This window comes from Camponotus vicinus, unplaced genomic scaffold (assembly GCF_025532165.1).
Source record: "Camponotus vicinus isolate PSW18456_S1 unplaced genomic scaffold, iyCamVici1.0 SCAF_7, whole genome shotgun sequence".
Taxonomy (NCBI): domain Eukaryota; kingdom Metazoa; phylum Arthropoda; class Insecta; order Hymenoptera; family Formicidae; genus Camponotus; species Camponotus vicinus.
In genome coordinates, this window is record NW_028141979.1 from 6,197,467 (window position 1) to 6,221,419 (window position 23,953).

The window sequence follows — 23,953 nt, forward strand, 5'->3', positions numbered from 1 at the left end:
TTCTCTCTCTTTTTTTTAGAGGAAGAAAGATACTTCGGGCACGTTCGAAAGTTACCCCAAGAAAACGAAGTTGCTTTCGCCGCGTCAAAGCGGAACGATTGTCGTCGGTGTTGACTTCGGAATTGTTTCCATAAAGGAGGAGACAGAGACTGTTTACATTCGCAATTAACAGAAATCTCTGTTACAGTATATACAAATTATCTTAACATTATTTTATACTTTTAAGAAATTAATGTAAAAGTTTAGAGAATGAAATATAATTTTTATTCCAATGATATTTAATTAAACATTATTATAGAATTTTATATCGACACTGAAATTTAATTCCGCGATATCTGTCATTATTTTTAAATTTTGACATCAATTCCGAACCATTTCTCGAATATGCTCATTATGAAAAGGCCATCTTTCACAAAAGTCGTGCTTTTGCGAGTCCTTTTTCCTTCGACTTATCGCCCGTAGTAAAGATTTGAAAGCGGAGGCAATGGACGATATCGAGCTTCCAAAATTTTCCGAGAAAGGGATTTTCCGAGGGAGGAAGAGCCGCGTCATTTGCTCACATAGCGAGTGATATCTCTTAACCCAGAAATTGGGATACGCCCCTTAAATTCAACGACTGCCGCGTGACGTTAGCCGTGAGATACGATTTCTGGTGTAATACCCAAGTGGAAGAACAGAGTGGGAAGAGGAAAGTTCAAAGAGGGGAAAGGAGAGAAGTGGCTTTTCAATTTCGGAGGAATAGACCAGTTCGCGTGCTCGACGAGGGTACTGAATGATTCCCATTCGTTATCCCTTTATTGCAACCCTTTTAGTAACGTCAATATCACATTGACCTTTAGATTCCAAATGGAGAACATTAACCTTTAATTCTGACAAGTTTAGTCTAACGCTAGAATAGATGAAGAAAGTTATATTTGGCTCTCAGAAAAGCTCCTAAATAATTACATGATGACATTGTATTATTCATAAGTGTAAATGTACTCTCTTTCGTCGTCGTTCGATAAATTATTTTACCTAACATCAGAATCAAAATTCGTTTCCTAGAGTCTAAAGATAAAAATTTGCAATAACAGTAACCTTCCTCGCTTTGCGTAATAAAACGAACTCGATTAATCGCCATTGTAGAATCACGGTTCCTTTTTGATCAACCCCCTTCACGTCTCCCGTTTCTTCTCTTCCTTTTCGCACTCAACTTTGGGATTCTACGGAGCACGTGGCCCAGATCTTTTATGCCAGGGTTTTCTAAGGGAACTCGCGCGCCATTTGCTCACATCGCGGCTGACATCCTTAACTTGCGAAATGGGATCTTCTGCCTCTCCCTTTCCCCTCTCCTCTTCCTTCTCGACTTTTGACCCAACGACTATTGGAACGGATAATTGCGAGCTACGACTGCTCTTAAACGTAGATACGCAGACGGAGGGAAAGGACATCGGTGCGCAAAACGAACAAGCGGAAGAGATTTACGGCTCGTGAGAACAACGAACAACAAAGTTGCTCCGCGAAAGAAACGCTGCTTGAGTTAGCGAAGGATGTCTTCGAATCTCAAATCCGTTCCGTTTGTCTTCTTGCTTACATCTTGTCGTGCAAAGTTACCTAGCCTATCTTTCTCAAACAAGATTCGTCGTTTTATATATCTCATCCATATATCTTGCCGAGAATACTTTTTATGGAAATATATATCTCCCCGAGTTTTAAAATCTTTAGCAAACGGTTACATTTCTCGTCTGTTAAAATTTAAATTTTTTTTATCATAAAAGAGTATAAAACTTTCCGAGTGTTATTCGCATAATTTAATGAGAATGCTAATTGATAACGACTCGAGACTTTGTAATTCTGTTTATGATATTATCTGAAACTTTAACTTCTTATAAATAATTTCTTCTCATTTTGTACAACTTCTCGTTATGATTTTATTACGTCATACACATCTATTATATCGTAACTTCCTGCCTCTAATAAATATCCCTAATAAATATTCTCGTGCTAATTAAGGCATCTTTATATTTTCCATAGATTATATTCTAGTTTAATGATCTCTATAAGCGTCAACATCGTTTCCTATTTCCGGGAGAATTTTTTTTCCGCACCATTCTTCCCTTGTCGACCTACTTAAGGATGCAGCAAGTTAGGCGGATCTTTTAAATCGGGATTTCTGAGATCGAACGCGTGGCTTACTCGAATCGAGAATGGTAGACTCGTATCTTACAATAGCACCGCATCCTTTGAACTCGACGATCAAGGATATTCACGAGCTACTATTTTTCCCGACACTCTTGCATAGGAATGTATCAGAATCGATAGAAGGAAGACTATTTGTTATAAGAGATAAAATTCTTGGAGAATAGTTTAATGAAAATCTGTAATATAGTTAAATTAACGGTAGTATTTTACGAACGATTTTATAAAACAAATTTAATTTGTTAGATTTGAATTAGAAAAATTTAATTAAAGCGCGCATTAATAAAGAGATTACAAGACCAAAAAATTAAACTATTTTGCACAATTAAAAATTATGATATTTAACATTGTAAGAAATGTAATATAAAAGTATGATATTTAACATTGTAAGAAATGAAATGTGAAATTATGCCAAGATGAAATATAAAATATCGGAACTTGTTGGATTAATTACAAACTTTATATCCGAAGAAAACACAGAGACAGAAAGAAAAAGCGGAAGAGATGTATTTATTATCATCTTGACAGGCTGAAAAAAATAGCGATAAGAATATTTAATTTCCATAAATATTTAATTTATTTATTATATATATTTGTTGGATTCATTTCTGGACAAATAAATCATAAATTTTTCAAGATTCCAAATAAAATTTATTTGAAATTTGTTGTGTAGAAGATAATATACATATTTATTTTAATCTGCAAAGTTTTTATGTTTAATGTTAAAGTTTTGAGTAGATTTGACATATTTGTGTAAAAGACTTTTGACAAGAAAATCCGCAGTTGATCGAAGAGGACAACGAAAAATGTATAATGTAGTCAAAGAACGTCTCCAGAATCGACCGAAGATGAATCGCGCGATTCTCGCCTCCTTCCTTCTAACGCGCCCATTTGCCTTAATCGATTTTCCATCTTGGCCCCAAGAATCTTTCGATTCCGTCGAATCTGGGTCGCTACTTTTATCCCCGCTCTCCCTTGATCCGAACGAAGAAAACGGGCGCCCGATTGTCTCAGAACAGACTCTGAAACAATTGTAAGTGCGCCAATGATTGTATGCGGTGGAGTTAACGGACAATGTGAAGTCTTTCCCTCTCGAGAAGGAGAACGCTTGTCGATTATCGAGGAACGTGAATGGGTGACACGTGAGGGGCTTGCAAATTTGCACGCCGATTGCGCGAGACTTCTGTGATTCCGCCGACAATTTTTTTCTTCACGCCGAGACGTGTCCGGAGTGTCGAAGCGCGCTCTTAATCTGGATTCCGATATGTTAGTGACGGTAAAGATAGGAATCGATAGCGATCGAGAACATGATGAATGCGAATTCCGCGGTATTAATATTCTCGGAGTAATATTTTGCATGTAACGCGATTCGAGCAAATCTCTGCAAATAAATGTCTTAATTTGTTTCACGTATTTAATACGTACGGTAGAAATGTTTATTATTCTTTTTTATCCTTCTATTAATGAGAATCCAATTAATAATTTTCCAATTAATAATTTTTTTATTCCGTACGCGTTCTTATATTTGAAAAATGTATCACTTTTCCGTACAAATTAGAATTAAATAATATGCGTAATTGTTAAAAAACTAAAACTAAAAGAACACTCATTCATTTTGCACACACATATATCTTCCTTTTTCAGATATTTGAAATTTACATTTAATTATTCTTCAGTTTCCGTATACTTTGCTTCATATTTCATCCTGTTATTAAATGAGATCGATCGATAAAAGACTAAAAGCGGTAGAGGATCTCCCGTTACGTGCAAACATTAACGTTCAATACATGTTATATTAACATAAGCACAAAAATAACTCTGATTAACGCAAGCTCGTAAATCCGGTTATACCACATTTATTTATTTCTATTCATGCAACTCGAATAGCGTCAATGAGCGATATTTTTTGGAATGAATCGGTTAACGAAGCCTGCGGGCCAGTTCCTCAATTAGAGGCGATTGTCCCCAAGATGTGTAAGTGGCTCGTTCGCGTGCAAAAGCGACCCCAAGTTTGGCGCTGTTGGACACGTGTACGCTTCGCGGCCAACCGCGACAAGCGGACCGAGGGACGTGTCGCTTGTATTCGATATATCGCGCGGCCACCCTCGGTCGGTTTTCTTTTCAGGGTGAATTAAATCGCGTATGTCCGCAGCACGGCCGCAGATCATTGATAAGCGCTGGGGCTGATTTCCTACGAATTTAAGGGCGCCGGAAAGCTTAAGCTGTCCAGGATTACATAAGAAGTAGACAAATCTTTTAAGCCTGAAAAATTATTAAAGAATTGTATTGTAAAAAATGAGAAAAATATTGTCGCTTTAAATCAATACATTAAAATTAATATATAAAATAATATATAAATTAAAATTGATATATAAAAATTATATTTCTATTAGAAAAGAATGTTATTTTTATCGAAATTTAAATTAGCGAGAAAAATATCGATATACATACTTGTATTTTTTTCTGCAATTTTTAGAAACGTCTCGCAAAATAATTTGGCGCAATTTTCGATCGTAAATTTTTCGAAAGGTTTGATTAAAAGACGCAGCCGAGCGCGCAATCTTCGCTCTTCAGAGAAGCCCGTTTGTTCGCGTCCGCCTTCTTTCCGGAAGCAGCGATTTTTATGGCGACTTGGATGTATAAAGGCGCAAGCTCTTTGTGGCCTTGTTTCTCTATCAATATTTTTCGACAACAAAAAGCGCGGAACGAGACCCGTTCTTGACTCGGGGCGGTCCTTTGTGTTTCAGAACGACACGATGCAAGTGGTTTGGCAATATCATGTCGAGGAGCCGGTGTCGGCGGCCGGGGTTCTGCCCGATCACGGCGCGGTGCGAGGCTCGAGGCCGTTGTATCTGGTGCAGAGGGACACGCAGCCCAGACGAAGCTCGCGTAATCAGGACGCGGAGCCACCGCTGAAGATCTGGGACATTTTGAACAAACAGGTGGGGAAACTTTTTAATCTTCTTAGCTTTTAATTTTTCGCATACTTGGAAAACGTAAGACGACCATGTGCCGTGAGATAAAAATTAACATTCCACGCGATAAGTGCAATAAAGATGTTCCGTCGAGATAAATACGTAACGAACTATCTGAAGGAGAAAATATTTCGTTTCGTTCTTGACATAATTAAAAAAGGAAATGAGAAAGAAACAGAGAGAGAGAGAGAGAGAGAGAAAGAGAGCAGTTGGTGTGCACATTGCATTTATTACGAATCGCGTTATTACGACGGCACGTGACAAGAAACAAGAACAAAGTTAATATTCATCCCGACCGCGGAGAGAAATTCGCGAGCGCGAACAAAGACGATTAAAGAGTTTTAATTAGAGTTCACGAAAGTGGATCTGCCATTGGCGTTGTGATATTGGACTCGATTTGCACGGAGGGAAGCTTCAAAGCCGGGTTCCATGAAAGTATTTAAGATAACCAAAGTTACTTTATTCAGGCTTTGCCGAGAAATCATTAACGCTAATCATCGACGTTGTAACTCGTTATTAACTCAACATTAATTTTAGCTCGAGAATATATAATTTCATACTAAAGACTTGCATTAAAAACAGCGGAAAGAAAGAAAACTCGAAATATTCAGCTCAAAAAGTACTTGGAATTAATCGATATAAAAGTTACAAAATTATATTTAATTTTTTATACAATTATCCAGTTAATTGAATGTTACTTCATTTCGGAGTTAAACTTCAAATCGAGAACTCTTTCATGAATATAATAAAGATTGATTTTGCGCTCTCGATATCGTTTTGATATCGGCAGATTATTCATTTATCCGAATCTCCGAGATGCGAATGAGCTTTTTTTCCCCAAAATTCTCATCGTAGGGTTCTGCTATCGTCGCTTGCGTAGACACATGCGTGTAGATCGCGTATATCGTGCGTGCGAGATGAATGTTCGATCCGCGCACGTTTCGTACAGGATTTTTATCGAACGCGAGCGGAGCCGTTGTTAAAGAGAGAGAGAGGAGAGAGAGAGAGAGACGGCATTGTGCGCCGAATTTATGGCGGCATAAATCTTAACCGGGTCACATCCGGCAAAAACTATTCGTTCATTAGCGTCGCCGGGTCGTAGATTACGAGGTCGGCGCTATCGCTGGAAATCGGACAATGCTAATTCCACCGTCTGCCCTGCTGCGCTGTTTATAGTTTATATCGAGACCGGAATCGGGCCACGACTCGTATTCCGCTCGTTGGCCCGCGAAAAAGTGCAAGATCATTCTCCGAACGATGCTGATAAACGACCCGGAAATGTTAGCCCGTGTAATATCGTTTGAGACAAACGTGCGCTTCGAGGGTTCCGAATGCATTTCTGCGTGTTCCAAATCTCGAATATTGTATAAATCCTTCAGTTTATCGAATTTCTCCGCCATTTTTCGCCGGCTTCTGTTCGCATTAACGAGGAATTTGTTATAATTATTGTAGCAGAATAATCGGGGTGGCAAGTCTGTTCTTTCCAGCTATACTTTTTGATTCTTCTTTTCCTATTTAAAGTAACAATATATAGTTTGTTTTGCTTCATTTAAATATGAAATGTAAAGAGATTGCAAAATTATTTAGCACTTAAATATATGGAAATATATCGAAATATCGCGAAAAAGAGATATCGGTATCTTTCAAAGTATCGTTGGCTCTACATTTCCTGCGCGAATATCGCGAGAAGTTCTTTCTTAACTCGGTACACGAAAGTTGCCGAGCGATCGAATAACTTTTGTATCGCGCCGCGATGAATATGAATAGAATAGTCACAAAGAAGATGAGGCGAGAGAGGAACGGGTTTACGTTGCATTGTTCTCTTCAGGTTTTGCGATACTCTGCCATTTGTTAGAAATTGCCGGCAGTTTTGCTAATAGTTTTTGCATTCTCGCTACACATTTATACAAATGCGTCTTTCATTTAAATATGCCTTTAAATTCACTGTATTAAATTTGGATATAAAAAAATTGTCAAAATTTAATATTGAAAATTATTGCAATTTTTTGATATAAAAAATTGTGTTTCAATCGATCGGAGGAAATTGTCCCTGGCAGCAAGAAGTCGGAAATGCGTCATGGTTGATCCGTAAAAGAATCCCCGAGTCGCCCGCGGCCGTCAGTTAGTGCTCGACCGCAAAACAATAAACGCGCTCGTCCTTCCCGGTAATCTCGACATCGATAATTTCGCGTAAGGGCGTGGGAGAATCCGACGGCATGGCTCGAGCGCTTAGGGCAGCGGAGTAGGAGGGGGTGCGCGAAAAAGAGAATCTCGTAATTCTCTCGAACGCTATACAGGTCGCCCTTACGCCCCGCGGCGAGCAGTTTGAAAACGACCCACCCGTCTCCCTTTCGCTTTCCCTCGCTTCTACGTATTACCGGGATATGCACATCGCAACAGCAAAGCTGCCGAGTTCCATTGATGCACGAAAGTCCGTGAATAATTCGACAGACTACGATCCTGACTTGTAGATGCGAGATGTACACGTGGGACAAGCGCGACTAATGCCCTAATGCGTGTAATTCTGTCACAGAACAAGAAGCATAGTTAAGCAAAGTTGTGCAAATTATGCGTATTCCGGAAAAATCAGTATTTGCTACCGCTATGTTTAATAATGAATAAATAAATTTCTACAATATTTGTCATGATACTGCGCTAAAGTTTAGAAAAATCTTGTGTTTAAGGGATGTTTTCAATATTTCATGTCGAAACATTGATGTATACACAGTAAAAAATTGTGCGATATGTTAAAATTTTCTTGTGTTACCACGTTTTGATTAGTACTTTAATGTAAAATTAATATACAACTTATATCCTATTATTTTTATAACGTTTTCATGTGTTACATTTATGTCAACTTTATAACTTACACTTTGTATATGTCTCTTAGAAATGGAATATTATTTTGAGTATTTTTAACATAATCATTTTAAACAATCAACATGTCCCAAGTCAGTTTAACATTCTAAGAAAAGTTAAAGTAAAACTTCAAATAATCTTGAACCTTGACATACAAAATAATCAAATTTACTAAAATCAAATGTTTCTATTACAAATAATTTAAGTTAAAACAATTACTATTATATGTTAATGTCCTACAACAATTCTTACGAGTTATTGCAACCATTTTTTCGTGTAATTTTTAATTAATTTGTATGTTATTTTTACATTATACTTAAAGTCACGATAACAAAAATAAATGTAAAGTATTGTGTCAATTATTTAACATTTTTAGTTTGTCATTAAGAAACATACGACGAATGAGTTATTTTAACTTAAAATTTAGAGTGGACTTTCTGGGACACGTCAAAAATGTTAAAATGGACATTTTATTTTTTACTATGCAATACAGTTGATTATGGCTAAGAGATGCCTAAAATATAGCAAAGGATTGAGATCGAGCAAAATGAGTTCGCACGTACAATATGGCTCGCATATCGAGCGGAACAGCGTAAAACAAGTAATGTGACTAACGCCGGTAGATGCAGTTCTTATTCCGTGTTATACGTGCCGAAAAACTCGCAACGCGTTCGTGCACACAATGCAGCCGGCCGTGCATGAGAACTGGCGCAAAATAGTCGCATGGCGTGGAAAGCGTCGCTTTGAGACAGAGCGAAATGGGCTCGTATATCATAAAAGCAACTTGCAACCTTGTTATGTAAGTCGCACGCGGCGTCGGAAAATATGGTAATGAATTTCTCGTATATATTTGCGTTTAACTGCTCTTACCATGTTGTAACAAACCATTAAACTAGTGTGTATGCGTTAAGTAGCCAAGTTTCTCAAATTTTCCTCTCTACTTCTTGCGCTACTCGTTTCAGCAAAGAAACTTTTTGTACTTATAAAGTGGCAATTATTTCAAGATACGGTGTATAATGCTTGTTTTCAAAACAGAGTTCCAGCGATATAATATCGTAACATTCGTGAGATAAAAATATTTCGGACGAGTTGCCTAATTTTGAATGTTAGTAGTGTAATGTAAGATATCGCGGCTAAAAATAGCATGGAATTACTTCAATTTATTTTTCTAAATATATACTTTATATTTTATTTATAAAAAATCAGTATTTAATTAAATTATTTCAACTAAAAGCTCTAAAGTAATTTTCTATTATATTTTATAGAATTTTTTAAAAATTTTAATCTCTTTTGTAGTGAAAATGATATCGATATTTATAATGCAATATATTTTCGTGCCTTCGTAATTTTGCTTCAACTACATTATCAGTCATTTTACATTTTAATGTTTTAAAATGCATGTATATTTTCGCTCATATATATTAATCGTTTTTATATCGGATATATAAAACGTCCTATCGATATTCCCTTGTGATTTCAATATCGATATACAAAGTATCAATTGTTTCAATGTATCTCTATCCGTTAATTTCGCATGGAATTATATTCGCTTAACGAAGTACCATTCGAATTGCTGTGCAGGTTCGTTTACCCATGCAGCAAGACATGCTGCTCTGGTGCCGTGTCCTGAGGATGCCGAGCATTAATCACAAACACCACGTCGTGAAGGTGAGTTCTCTCCTCCAGGTATATAACCCGTTTACGGTAGCTCGCGCGCGCCCGCCGCTCTCCGACTTGATTAAAGCGAAGGTGGATGCTCTTGTAATGCCGAAGAAACTGCACGTCGAGTTTGCCGACTCGCCCCTCCCATCTCCTTTCCCCCCTTCCCACCCCCTTCCTGCCTCATATGGGAGATATTCTTCTGCCTCGCGTGTTTTCGCGTCTCGAGATGCCTCGTCAAGTAGCCGTCCGATAAATATGCCGCGCAAAATGATAATCTAGAGGTTATACGATATTTTACATCAGATGATTAATCGCGTAGCCGGGACGATGGTTTCCTTTTTTCAAAAACCGCTCTCTGATGTATTAGAAGCAAGACTTATTTCAATTCACAATTTTCCTTCTTGAATAATATTTTGATCATAAATAACATTTTAAAAACGTCAACATGATTTCTTTCATATCTAAACAGAATTAAATTAGAAAGAGAGCGTTCTATATAAATGTATAAATTAATTAGAAAATAATTTGAATTATTTCAAGTCTTATAATTAACTATAAACGTCTTTAAAACACTCCATATGCCTTTTATTGCAAAAAAGAAGGAAATAATCGCGCGCTTCATTATCCGTCCTGACGTAGAAAAAGCTTTGGCGATTCACGAGTGTGATTATCGAGCATGATCGATTAATTCGGCTATGAAATTTCATCGTAAATGTAGCGGCTGGGCGGATCTGTAGGATGACAGGATCAATGCGGTAGGTGAGATCGTTTCGCCGTTTCCGGTCGTCGGTTTCGCCATCAGCGCCGATGACAGATCGATGCACGAGATGTCATCGATAAATGCGACAGTGATAAAGCAGTCGGTCGTAAACCTCGTATTACCACTGCGTATCGGTCCACGTCGATGTAATACGTCCCATTTCGATGCGGAGGCGTGCGATTCTCCAAATTGCGTGTTAAAAATCGAAATCGGGCCGCGCCAACGAAAACAGACGCGGATAAAACGGGCGGTTGCTGACTCGCGTTTTCACGACTTTAAATATTCCGGCGCGGAATATTTTATTGTCGACAGACTCGCGGATGCATTTTACATTATGCTAATGTTTGTCGCGCTACTTCGCTCATCCAACAAAAATCAAGCCGAATGAACGTGATATTACGGACTTTTATTATACATTTATAGTAAAAAGAATTGGAAAAGAATGCTATAAAATATTTGATCCAGAGAATTTTGTATGTAATAAGCTACTTCTTTGCTCGAAATTTTATTTCAAATTTTATTCGTCCATTTTTACCCATTTCACGTCAACAAATAATTTGGCCAAGAAGTATTTCGGAACAATTTCCATTTTATGTCTCTCGAATTATATCTTCTCTCGCACAACTCCTGATAATTTGATAAAATCTCAATCATATTCTATTGGAATTTTATCCGTTTGTTAATTAACGCGACGTTGAAATTTGACGACTGCTGGAAATCCGAGATCAACTGACTGACCGTTACTAATATATCAAATCGTTTGTAAGAAGACTCTCTTTATTTTTGATATTACAATTTTTTTCTTTTACTTTTTACTTCTTTAGTCTTTAGCATATTCACATCCGCACTCGAGAGTTTCCGAACAGAACATTGGGACGACTGGCTAATATAGTTCGCTCTATCTATCGCCAGTCGACCAACCGACACCTGAATCTCGAACTCGATCGAACGTGACCCAACTACGCGATGCGATTGCGACTCTGTTTCTATCTCGGGTCTTTCTTAGCATCCGGAGAAGGGAAATCGATTAGCGTTCCACTTGCGATAACTCAAATGCTTAAAACGGGAACTGTCCCTTTGCGTTTTACGGAACTTTTATCGACCAATGTATTCCTAGATTAACGAGCGTGAATAGCTATGGTATATATCGGCGAGTCTTTAATTTGTTGGAGGAACAAATTAAAACGCGGCACGTTCTCCCGACACTGGAGCGAGACCGATGTCCTAGCCCGATTTTTCCAATTTTACACCTCGACAACTTTCTTTAAACTGCGAGAAATGGCGTCTATTAAGCTGCGAAACAACTTCCTCTTTCTATCGATATTCTATTGAATATCGATGGTTAATAACTGATTAATCGAGTGATGTTCGTCTTGCTTTAAATATTGAAATGGCGAATATTCGATTGCAAAGTTGGATTAAATATTTATGTAAATCAATACATGTCATAGAATATTAAATTTCAGATAAAATAGAGAAAATTTTATATAAAGTATCCTCTTCCCCTCGCACTTGACGTTTCTTCGATCAATATTCTTTTCTTAATAAGCACGCGAAATAGTACATACGTAGCGTTGTTTCCGAATTATCAAGACATTGCAGAAAACAATCGAAATGCGCTCGACATTAATCCTCGTTATGAACGTGTACGTCTGTTCTGTATTTCAGTATGAACCAGTTATTCAGCCGGGAAGCCACGAATACCTACATCACATGATCCTGTACGAGTGCCGTGGAGATCAAGCCCAATTGGAATCCGCGGCCGAAACGTCCGGGAGTGTCTGTTATGCTCCTGATAAACCCGCATTCCAGTGCAACACGATCGCGGCCACTTGGAGTCTCGGTTCTGAGGTACGTCGAAAACTTCACTTACACTCCCACACACGAGAGAGAATCTCGAGTGCTTCCATCGTTGACAAATTTTGCGCGACTAGAGCGCGTTCATCTGCAAATCTGCGAAAATACAAGCACAGATAAAATACAAACGTCCAACTATTGATTTTTATCGATTACGCGCTCTGTAATGGATTGCAATCAAAATTCTAATTATCTATGATGGAACTATCGAGATGAATCATTGTGTAATAAAATGATGTGATAATTGATTAAAGTCGATTAAAGTCTTGCTTCTTTAAAAAATGTGTATTACGATGTACGTGAACAATTCTTTTTAAATTTCTTGCTGCGTTTTACACTTTAATTGGCGATTTGTTCCTTAATGTCTACGGCTCTTTAACACGTAAACTCTTGTACGTCGACTTTGATACGTTATCAAACGTTATGCACGAGCATACAAGACACGTTCGGAGTTTCATGATAATTCCAAGTCCGGTGTAATGCATACCAATGTGAGAACAGGAATACCGCAAACTTGTTTCTTCGTGGTTATCGGTAATACAAATACCAAGTTGTAACTGATCGTGAGACGCGTCGGGATCTCATGTATAACAAGTAATTCAGTGATCTAGTATAAATGATGAGTAACATTAACATTAACTAGCAGTATACGTGTATATACTAGTAGTATACGTTTTAAATATTTGTCGAGATAAATGTTGCATCGAGTGCATTTACTCTCATCTTTATTTTACATCCCCCTTTATATCTCTTTTAGAATTAAATTAATGAATAATATTATATTTTTAAAAGTCACGACATTGGTACTAAAAAAATTTAATATTAATTTTAGATATCGGGCAAAATAAATATTGAATAAAATTTTCACGACGGGGAAGAGAGTATATACTATGATAGAAATACTAACGAGAGGAGGATGATTTGACCGGATCTGAATTTGAACGTCCAAAGTTAAAAGCAGAAATCTCATTAACAAAACAAACAAGAGTCCGGGCGCGGATAATCGAAATTATCGGGCCGCATTAATAATAAATCTAGGAGCGTTTATTAAAGCGACGATTACCGCTCAATTCCTCGAAGCGACCGAATCGTTATCTCGCTCATCATCAGTATCGGAAAATTAAAATTAGCCGAGCGTAATTCGCGGTCTGCGCGCATCGCCAATAAGGAAACGAATTTCATAAGCGACAATTTCTGCATCGGGAGTCGTCCGCGCTGATGGATCGAGGCATGTACCGATTATGGGGTCCGGTGGAATACACGTCGCCGGGGTAGGGGACGGCGCGGATCAGACCGGACCAGATCCGACGAAGAACCGGACCGGAGAGCCGCGGTCCTGTTTTTATTTACTGCCTGGCTTCTGCATAATCCATCGTTTCCCTTCTCTTCCCCTTCGTCAGGGCTTTAATTATCCGCCGGAGGCCGGATACGCGCTCAATCCGTACACGGGGCCGCGCTACTTCATGCTGGAGACCCACTACGCGAATCCGCAGATGGACTCCTTCATCAGCGACAGCAGCGGTCTACGTCTCCTTTACACCGATCGGCTGCGCGGCCACGATGCAGGCATCCTCAGCGTCGGCATCGACCCCAACTGGCGGCATATAATACCGCCGGGCCAGCCCGAGGTGATCTCCGAGGGCCACTGCATCGCCGAATGCACCGGTCAGAAGATACCGAACAGCGGCATCAACATATTCGCCGTCATCATGCACACCCATCAGCTCGGTAGAAAAGTTCGCCTGCGGCAGATCCGCGGCGGCGAGGAACTGCCCCCGATCGCCGCCGATACCAACTACGATCCCAATTATCAGGAGTATCGGAAGCTCCAGAAACCCGTCAAGGTGTATCCGGTAAGTACAAGTCTCAACTCAAGCATGTATTAAGAGTCAAGCGTGCGTTGACAGAAAACAGCTGTTTTCTAATATCGAGTGTACTCTTTTTTTCCCTTTTTTATAGATAATTATTGTTTGAAGAAGAAGAGATATTGGATACTAGGCTCAAGTTTATTTTAATTGTTGTGTCAGGATTCAATTTATCGGCCATTTATTAAATCTAGTTTTATCTGTCTGCGATATAGAGAGCTAATGCAATTATAAAATATCTCCGATTAACGGAAGAGAATTGCGAAGAATCTTAAACTCTATCCGAGATTTTTCCTTCGAAAGTAATCCGAGATTATATCCTTAAGCGCTTCGCAAGTAACTTACGTCCCTCTCGCACAGCGCAGTCTTTTAATATATTCTTATTTTTCTGTTCTGTTTTTCCGCTACATTGCACGCCTTTCGCTTATGTTGCCGCGAACGTACTTTTCGCTGCATTATAACCTGCAGCACGTATCAGAAAGTTTATGAGCTTGTTACAAAGTTTATTAACGTGCAATAAGTATAAGCTTTGATCACGTAAAGTGCCGACATGCTATAGATGCAGGGCGCATGAACTTGAGTTTAATTGTTTGAACGGACTCGAGCGGCAGGGTTTAAAATGCGATTACGTGTTAACATAGGGTAAAAATGCAACAAAATTCAATTAAAAAATAACAATATTGAGAATTTACGATAATAAACAGTATATACAATAAAATAAAGTAACGAAATTATTTTATATAATAATAAAAAACATTGCTAATGTAATCTTATTATGTTGATTTAAAAATTATCCGCATTATATAATAAAATTTCATGTAACAAAGTTTTTTCTCGGCACTACGAGCTTTTAAATTTTTAAGATTCTCTTGTGGTTTAGCGCTTATTCACGGTTAGGCGATTTTTCTTTTTACAGCGTGATCACTTGGTCGCCGAATGCACGTACTCGTCCGAATCACGAGGGGCCATCACGCTCGGCGGCTTGGCAACGAGAGAAGAGACTTGTTTAGTGTCCGTTCTCTATTATCCTCGCATTGAGTTATCCCTCTGCTATTCTTTACCCTCGTTACCGACAGTACTGCATAGCTTGGGAATCCAGAAATTAGAACAGTAAGTTTGACATTTTCATTGATTTATAACCGTTACATTATTAAAAAAATTTGTGGCGTGATAATTATGTCTCTCCAATTAAGAAGACGAAAAGATGCGTATATTCTTACAATTTTGCTGAAAATATATTTTCAATAATGTTTGAATAGTCTAATTAATTGGAGCTTATTTAAAAATTAATTCAGACTTTTTTGCCTCAAATATGCTTTTTTTCGAACGAGTTTTCTTATATCACTTTTGATTAGCTCATTTATATTTTTATTATCTCTTAAAAATATCGTTATAATTTCGACTGATAAATTGTTTGCGCGAAAAATGAATATTTAATAAGATACATTGCGTTAAGATACGTTGTTACATATATCAGTTTATATGCAAATGGTGATTACGCGACGTTTTACTCTCTGATTGGTTATTAAGGACGTTACGAAAGCACCTGGTGTCATTAACTTAATGAGTGATATTTACGTAGCATCAGATGTGCCGTCCATCGTTACATAACATCTGTCAGATACATTATAAATAATTTATATCTAAAGTTTCTAAAATTAATCTCTCTATTTTTAATATCAATAGCTTGTTACAATATTACTTTTTAAATTCATATAAGATCATTCTCTCAATCCAGTTAATATCTAAAAATACTAAGAGATGGAAGAGAAGAAAAATAAAGAGATTATATACCAGAAGAGCTACGATAAAATATAAAGACAAATTAAATAGATGTAGAAAGTTAAAACTATGTGTAAATACAAAAAAAATAAATATAAAATATAAAATAAAAATAACAGCGACTTGACGGAGGATGACTTTGATTTTTGCAGGGGTTCCAGCCCGGTAAGGATCGAGGAGCCGCAAAAGTTGGCGGGCATGACGCTGGAGGAACGACTGATCAGTTACGATTGGGAGACCAACTTCCAGAGCTTCCAGGAAGCCACTCGGGCCGGCACGTTCAAACCCCTGTGCGGCAACAGCAAGGGCGCTCTGCCCGGCACGGACAACCTCGAGGTGCACTATCCGCGCATCCTCAGGCCCTACGAGGAGGCGAACGTGCCCTGCGCGAAGAAGCCGCTGCGGAACAAGCTGTCGATGCTGCTGAGCGAGGACGACGACATCGGCGCGCCAGTCGATCCCGACAGCGACGAGTCGAACGCGATCGAGCGAGGTCAGCTGGTGCGCAGCAAAGTGTCTCGCAGCAGCGACGCGGGGCCCACGGCCGGTAGTTCCTGCGGACGTACGGTATCGGCAGCGGTGATCCTGGCCGCGGTAACCGTCGTCGCTGGCGCCGCGTTCAGGTGAACATCGTCGTTGGTCGATCGGTCGTTCGAGTTCACTCGGATCCAGAATCGTCCTGACGATCGTTCATCGCGATCGAATTCGCGGCGAATGATTCGCGACACCGAGCAGCAGCTGAAGTGCGTAAGTACATGCCAATCTCAGCGACACGTAACTTAGGTTTAGATAGGTATTATCGTTCTCCGACCGAGCGCGTCGAGAGATTCGATTGATGGTTTTCTTCTTTTTCGAGCTGCGATGGAGTGATTTCTCTGGCACGGCTAGCGAAATCTGCGCGTTGTCGGATAGATTAGATGAAATAATCGGAGTGATTTATATGATACATTTAATTTGAGCGTGTAAGTTTACACTGTTAAAAATTTTGCTGACGCACCAATCTACATTTGCACGTTATTGATCGAAATTGGAGTTCAAAGTGGGCAGTTCATAGAAATACATGCGCCAGGATTTCGCTAGCCTTCAATCGAGAATTTTCAAATTTTCGCGAGTGGGAAAGGACAATTGCAATCACCAGTCGGTGTATAAATGAAACTTATATACAAACATATATCATAGAAGATGTAGTGGAAATTACCGGATCCACATTATCTTGACATATAGGTGTTGAAGTAAAATTATGGCAATTTTATATGGTAGCGTCATCAAAAGTATCTCGTCCACCATACACGATACTCGGTCTTACCAGCCAGAAACGTTAACTCTTTCTTTCTTTATATAGTTAAAATGATTATTGAGGAGGTAATGTCTAAAATAAGAAATATAGAAATAAATCTAACGTAATAAATGAAAATATTTCATTTTCCGGAATATTGTTTGATCGAATTAGATATTCTCTACAGAGACTTGTGATATTTAAAGATTTGACTTAAAAAGAAGACTGTCATATCTTTCATAAGTCAAAATAAATAATTCTATAAAAGTTGTAGATATTTTTAAGAGACCATCTGCGAAAAGAGCATCAAACAAATGTACAGAGTATTTTTGCTGCGCATATTTAGAAAAGGTTCCTTTCTGCATTCTTATTTTTGACATAGATTTGCACGTTTGTTTTTCTTTTTTTTTAAGTCGAATCTTTAATCTCCCCCTCTGTAATATTTTCAAATACGACGCAATCTCTTTTGAGATGAAAGTTAATCAAATATTCATCTCGTCTGAAAAGCGCTCGGGAGGAACGAAAGAGTTAATGACGCTGCGCTGGACGGAAACGGATGTGGATACGGGACGCGTTAATTTCACTTGCGGTGAAACCGAGCGCGGGAGATCGGATCTATCGCGTTCTCGTTTCGCGATCGACTTTCCTCTTTCGCGATTTCCGCTCGCGCATGTGTTATACAATAGAGATTTTTTGCGATACGGCATTTCGAGATTTGCCCAGGAAATTCCACCGATCGATGGGAAATACCTATAAATTGCCGTGGAAATTTTCTCACCTGAAATTCTCATTATTATTTATACTCGGGGCATTTGCGTCTGCCGTATTCGAAATGCATGCTATCGCGGAGAATCCGTAATATCCCGCGTCCTTGCGCAGGACGATCGTAACAGGATATCTCTCGGATACGAGCGCATCGGCTGTGTCATACGCTGGATTCAAAAGTGTAAGTTGCACCTCGACGAAAAGGAATATTAAACGTGGATAATAATGCGGGGATTTTCTATTCTCTGTAAAAATGCATTTGCTGCACGCATTCGATGATGATGTTGATATCAATAATCAAAAGTTCGAAAAAGCTTTCCGAAAAAGATATATCGTACAAGATTCTTTCATATGAGTCGTTCCGTGTTTCATGTAAATTGTTTTTCTTTTTCTTTAATGTTGATCATGTATATTTACAAGGAATTAATAAATTATTTTATATACACAGGAGGTATATATTGCGTGATTTGTATAAAAGCTGCAATAATAATCGTAAATAAATTGTTAAGGACCACTGTAACGAAGCAATTTCATTTTTAATAATTTTTTGGATCTTGTTTTTTGTATAACATTGTATTAAAAATACATTGTAAATATTAGTTTATATAATTTTTTCTATCATGAGAAAAAACTGATAATAATCGGACGAACTCGTTCCATATGTATGCAATTGAATACATCGCTGGAAACTACATCATCCATTTATATTTAAATTAATTAGTTCGTTCCGTGATCACACTGCCTGATAAAACTGCCATTCATTGTTGTCACTTAGAGTGAGTCATTTCATCGTTATCGATTTCGAGATCATTGCCTGATGCAACCATACGAATGCCTGAAATTCCTTTTAAGCATTAAACTACATCTATATTCGTCTCGATGGCTGAAGAAAGAATATTTAACAGTGACATTGAAAATGCTCTTTGTCTTTTTTGTCTCGTACGACGTTGCCGGCCGAACGAGAGATATCTGCAAATTTTCTGCGGTTCTGCCTCGTTGGAGCGGAATTATTTTAGAGCTTCTTTCGATGTACTCGCGAGAGTTTAATTGTTGGCTGTTTATTTGGTGATCGGGGACCGGTCGAGGCATCGCAATTTTCGCGAAAGGACGTTTCGCGAATTCTATTTTTCAAGGTACGACGTGGAGCCGAAGTTTATAGCGCACTATTTCCCCATTTAATTTAACACGCCGCAAATTCAGTTGGAATATGGCAGAAAAAAAATCAAAGCTTTCCTACGAAGAGAAAAATATGTAGAGTCAAACCTCGAGCGAAAGGAGAGTCCAAAGTAAATAGAACGAAATCAATATTTTCATGGCAACATTTTAATTTAAAATCTCATTATAACTCTGTTTCGTATCGTAATTAAAGCAAAGAATTAATCTCTGAGAGAACGAAACTCACGAAAAGTGTAATGTGCATTGTTTTATACGCGTGGGATGTATTTTCAATTATGATGAAAATTATACTTGCGAAATTGAATTTTTTTATTTCTCGCTACTTTAACTCGCGGGGGTTTCTAAGGAAACGTCAGTTGTGGGAAATAATGTTCTGATAATTCTGGCAAATTACACGATAATTACACGATAAATTGTGTATGCTTCGGCGTCCATTGCTCGCACGGTTCCCGCCGAAGTCTGTACATTTTGTTAATTAGATCGTAGCGATAGGAGATGCGTTTTTTAAATAAAGATTATATAAGCATTGGTTGATTTGCACGCGATAGCAATTTCATGCGAGAATCTAAGTCTTGTTACAAGAATCTCGTAATCTCTTTCGTTGAGCGTTTCACGCGAGGGTGTTTTATATATATATATATATATATATATATATATATATATATACACATACATATATAAATAGATACACTATATATATAAATATTATACATATTTGACGACTCTTTGTAACATTCTGTACAGTTTATTACGTGTAACATTATTCACGCGCTTGTCAACACTCGTTATCGTACGCGAGTGGTTATTTATTCCTTATTTAATGTATATAAAAAGATTACTTGCGCGACTCTTTCGACACATCTTTCACTATTGCGTACACACATACATATACATATGTATACATACTTTCTATCTCTCTCTCTCTCTTTCTCGCACTTTCGAGATTTTAAACGAGTTTAACACACATAGGGACACTCGATTCTCCAACATATTATGACTACAATTACTGATTTTTATTGATATGTCAACGAGAAATAATAAAATGGATATGCGCTTGATTATGCGATAAGTTGCTCAATATATAAGTTAAGTTATCAATTTTATATCTTGCGGTATCATGATACAGCGATTCTTGACTCTGTAATGATTTACAGCGAATCTTGTAAAGGAAACTATTTAATTTTACCAAAGTCCTGTTTATATACACATATATAATTCTCAGTTTATCGATTAATGTTAATATACTATTATCGTATCGTAATTTCTGTTATTATTAGCTGCATACTTCAATTAATCGCACAATGCAAATAAATATAGATATATATGACGTGCCTAATAAACTTGTAAACGTTCTCAAGGGCCAAATGAACGTATTGATCGATACAATCTGCATGGCGATTTGCATTCGATTCGAAAGCTTTTCTCGATAATTTCCATTTAAATGACTCTCGACTCTCGGATTTGTTCGTTACTCTATCTCATTTCGGAATCAAACGAAACGGAAGTGTCCCTAAACACGCGCTGTTACCGACTTCCATTTTAACAGAGAGAAAAAGAAACGAGGAGCTTTGTTAGCCAAAATCACTTTTGCATTTTTTCATCGAATTCGCATTTTCGACGAGACATTTTTCGGTGTTAAAGATCGGGAAGGATCTCCTCCCATCTTGCTCTCCCTCCTAGTATAGCGAAGTCTCAAAGGGATAGACGCGACTAATTGGTATCTCGCGGACACGTGTAGCACGTTTTACAATTTAATATTAATGGTAATTCGTAAATGTGTCATAGAGAAATCTGTATGTGTAGAGAAGATCTTAGGGCAATCGAATCTTAACCCTTAAGCAGTCGCGACGAGTCGAATGTGTCTGACAGTATTCATTTAGTTGCAATATATAGTGTAATAAAAATTTATTACAAGCGTATAAATAAACCTTATTAGCAAAAAATTATTTACAACAAAATTGTCGTAAAGAAAATGACATATAATTTTATACAATTTCTTCTTTTATTTAAAATATGATTTATGAAAAGATTCAAAACTTGAATTATATAAATTAATTAAACGGAAAATTTAAAAATTGGAAAAATTCAATCTTTTCACATCTTGATTCTATAAAAAAATTATTCGCAGATAAAAAAAACATAGATTTCCGAATGCCATCGACTACTTAAGGGTCAACGAGCAGCACGGAGATATTCGTTCGTAACCACGCTATACTTGTCGAATCGAAATCACTGAGAACTGCCAGTATATATTGCTTTATAAATATTGTGTTCCGATTGGAGCCGATTCAACGAGCGAGGACGGGGAATCACATCCTGGCGATGGAATGCGATCGGCGTTGCCGGACAATAAATCCGCGTATGACGTCGCCTCCCAACGGTACTCGACTCGGTATACGGTAGTTGTTCAGCCAACTATTTTCGATAACTCACAACGCCACGCTGGACAATTATTACGCAAAGAGACGGGCAGCGCAGCGTTTTTTTTCCCCCAATAATCCGTTATGTTCGCGAACGTGCGAGTTTCCGCTGCGGAATTGCTCGGTATTTCCGAGAAATTTCAAATGGAGCATTTTTATTGAGGCTTGATTAAATAATAGGACAAGGTAGATCACGTTTTTTAGAACATTTATATGGCGATTATCTAAAAAATTTTTTTCCAATTTCCGAGAGGAAAACTCCCTCCTCCAAAATAAAATATTAGATTAACGTATAAATTATTCATATATATATAAGAAAATATATATTGCGCGAGTATCGATTACCGATGGGATTCGACAGCGTCGCGCTATTATTCGGCACATCCATATAATTTTCTCGAACCGAGACACGTGCAATAGTACCACATTCTCACATAAAGCACATGTAGCCGCGGACAAAAATTCCGGCTAATCGATTCGACCGAGATTCCACACACGCTACAGTTTCTTTCTCTCCTCGATTCTATCTTTTTCTCCGCTGCGTGGACACGCATGATCTAGAAATCCGCTGAATCGAACGATTTTAGCTTCGTCGAACGGGTTCGTAATAATCGTTGTGCGATAAGCGAGAACGACGTAATGTTATCGTCCTCGAGGAATCGATATACGTCGTCGATGATGCGTCGACGTCGACTGTCGAGGATCTCGACGAAGTCCTCCGTCGCGGATTGTCGGCGACGTGGGTGGGTGCTAAGGAACCGCCGGTGATATGAACAGAACAATCAAGCAAAGCGTCACGAGTTAAATGTCCTTTAATAAACTCAGATAATTATTACGTTAGGTAAAGATAGAGCGACGTGTTATTACGCTATTTATACTCGATGATCCGATATCGTAGGTATATTAGGCGATCTTTTTTTCTTGTAACGATTGCTGGCCTTCACCATGTTTTCGATAACGTGTCTGAGAAACGACTAAGAAAAGATGTTTCTCGATATCTTCCCTTCGCTTTTTATAACGCGACGATACTATTTATATCTGCTTTTATTTTCTCGTCTACCAGGAATTTTATTTTTTCTAAAATAATAACTTTGCGCTTCACATAAAGAATCAATTTTTTATTTGTTGCTTTTATAAGAAAAATTAATAATTTGTAATTATTAATATATTTCTCTTCATATTATTATTATATTAATATTTCCTCGATAATTAGAAGCTAAATCAGATTTTGTTTAATTTGAAATAATCTAATTCAACGTTTGAAGAAAATTAAATTATCAAGTTGTTCTCCTCGAGAGGCGGCAGTTATGTAAAATAAACTGCAAACTCGACAGGATACCGTCTCTTTTTCAAGGCAACATTCTTATCGCGACATCGGAAAATCGAATTCTGCGACGTCTCGATGTACCCTTCCACCTTGCATCATTTCCAACAAAAATGTTTATTCCATCGAGAGTATATTCCGAACCGAATTCCGAATGGATATGATTTCCGTTTTGAAGTGCGCGAGAAGTCGGTTGACGTCAACGTCATCGTGGGCTCGAAGAAAACGGCGGTGAAGGCCAGGAAATCGAAAATGTATGTACTGTACGTAGAGGATTAGCGGTTGCTGGGCTCGAATTTTGCGCTCTTTGTTAAAGCAAGAATGAAATGTGTGCGGCTATCGGGGCGATAAAATGCATAAGCGCGAGAGTGCATTTAAGAAAATCGAGCGAATAGCGTGTGCGTGTACATATAGAGTGTGTCCTGTATATAGTTTTAGATTTAAACGACGTCCGGAGAACCTCATAGGCACTTTACTACACACTCGATACCTATTTCGGATAGGGATGTGGCTGAAAAAAAAGGAAACAGCGTCTTATATCTTTATAATACACACATACACACTACACACATACACATACCGAACGCCCTATCCTTCCATATAATGCTCTTAGATTTATACCTACCCGATTTACACTCGATATTTACATCTAAACGCTACACTATCATCTACACTGTAACAAATTGTATTATATTTTATATATATAAATATGTAAATGTTTTTTTAACATATGTGTCTTTTCTTGATCACTTCCTTCATCCTTCATCCTTTTCGTCATTGATTAATGTTTAAAGAATACATTTCAAATTCTAAATAATTGATTTTATAATTATTCTTATTTTATATTAAATTAAAGAATACGTTTTAAATTCTAAATAATTTATTTTATAGTTATTTTTATTTTATATTAAATTTTACATACGTGGTTTTGTTTAATAGAAAATAATCTACGATTTTGTTGTTAGAATTATTTTGTTTTATCTTCAATCTACCGTTGATGGACGCTTAATCACGCATGGCCCATCTTAATGTTTGTGAATTAATAAAGCTATAA

The 23,953-nt window shown here is 37.8% G+C and overlaps 1 protein-coding gene across 13 annotated transcripts in view; it reads left to right on the forward strand.

Moving 5' to 3' along the window:
* Positions 1-23,626, forward strand: part of Olf413 (DBH like monooxygenase olf413) — a 266,419-nt gene extending 242,793 nt beyond the window's left edge. For 10 of the 13 annotated variants that reach the window (XM_083103940.1, XM_083103932.1, XM_083103934.1 and 7 more), the window contains 6 exons: positions 4,926-5,120; positions 9,594-9,680; positions 12,103-12,285; positions 13,692-14,144; positions 15,073-15,266; positions 16,091-23,626. In XM_083103940.1, the coding sequence (XP_082960066.1) occupies positions 4,926-5,120; positions 9,594-9,680; positions 12,103-12,285; positions 13,692-14,144; positions 15,073-15,266; positions 16,091-16,565 (1,587 nt within the window). In that variant the 3' untranslated portion in view covers positions 16,566-23,626. The remainder of the gene's footprint in view (positions 1-4,925; positions 5,121-9,593; positions 9,681-12,102; positions 12,286-13,691; positions 14,145-15,072; positions 15,267-16,090) is intronic. The other 3 variants (XM_083103944.1, XM_083103942.1, XM_083103943.1) reach the window with 3 other exon arrangements.
* The last annotated feature ends 327 nt before the right edge of the window (positions 23,627-23,953 follow it).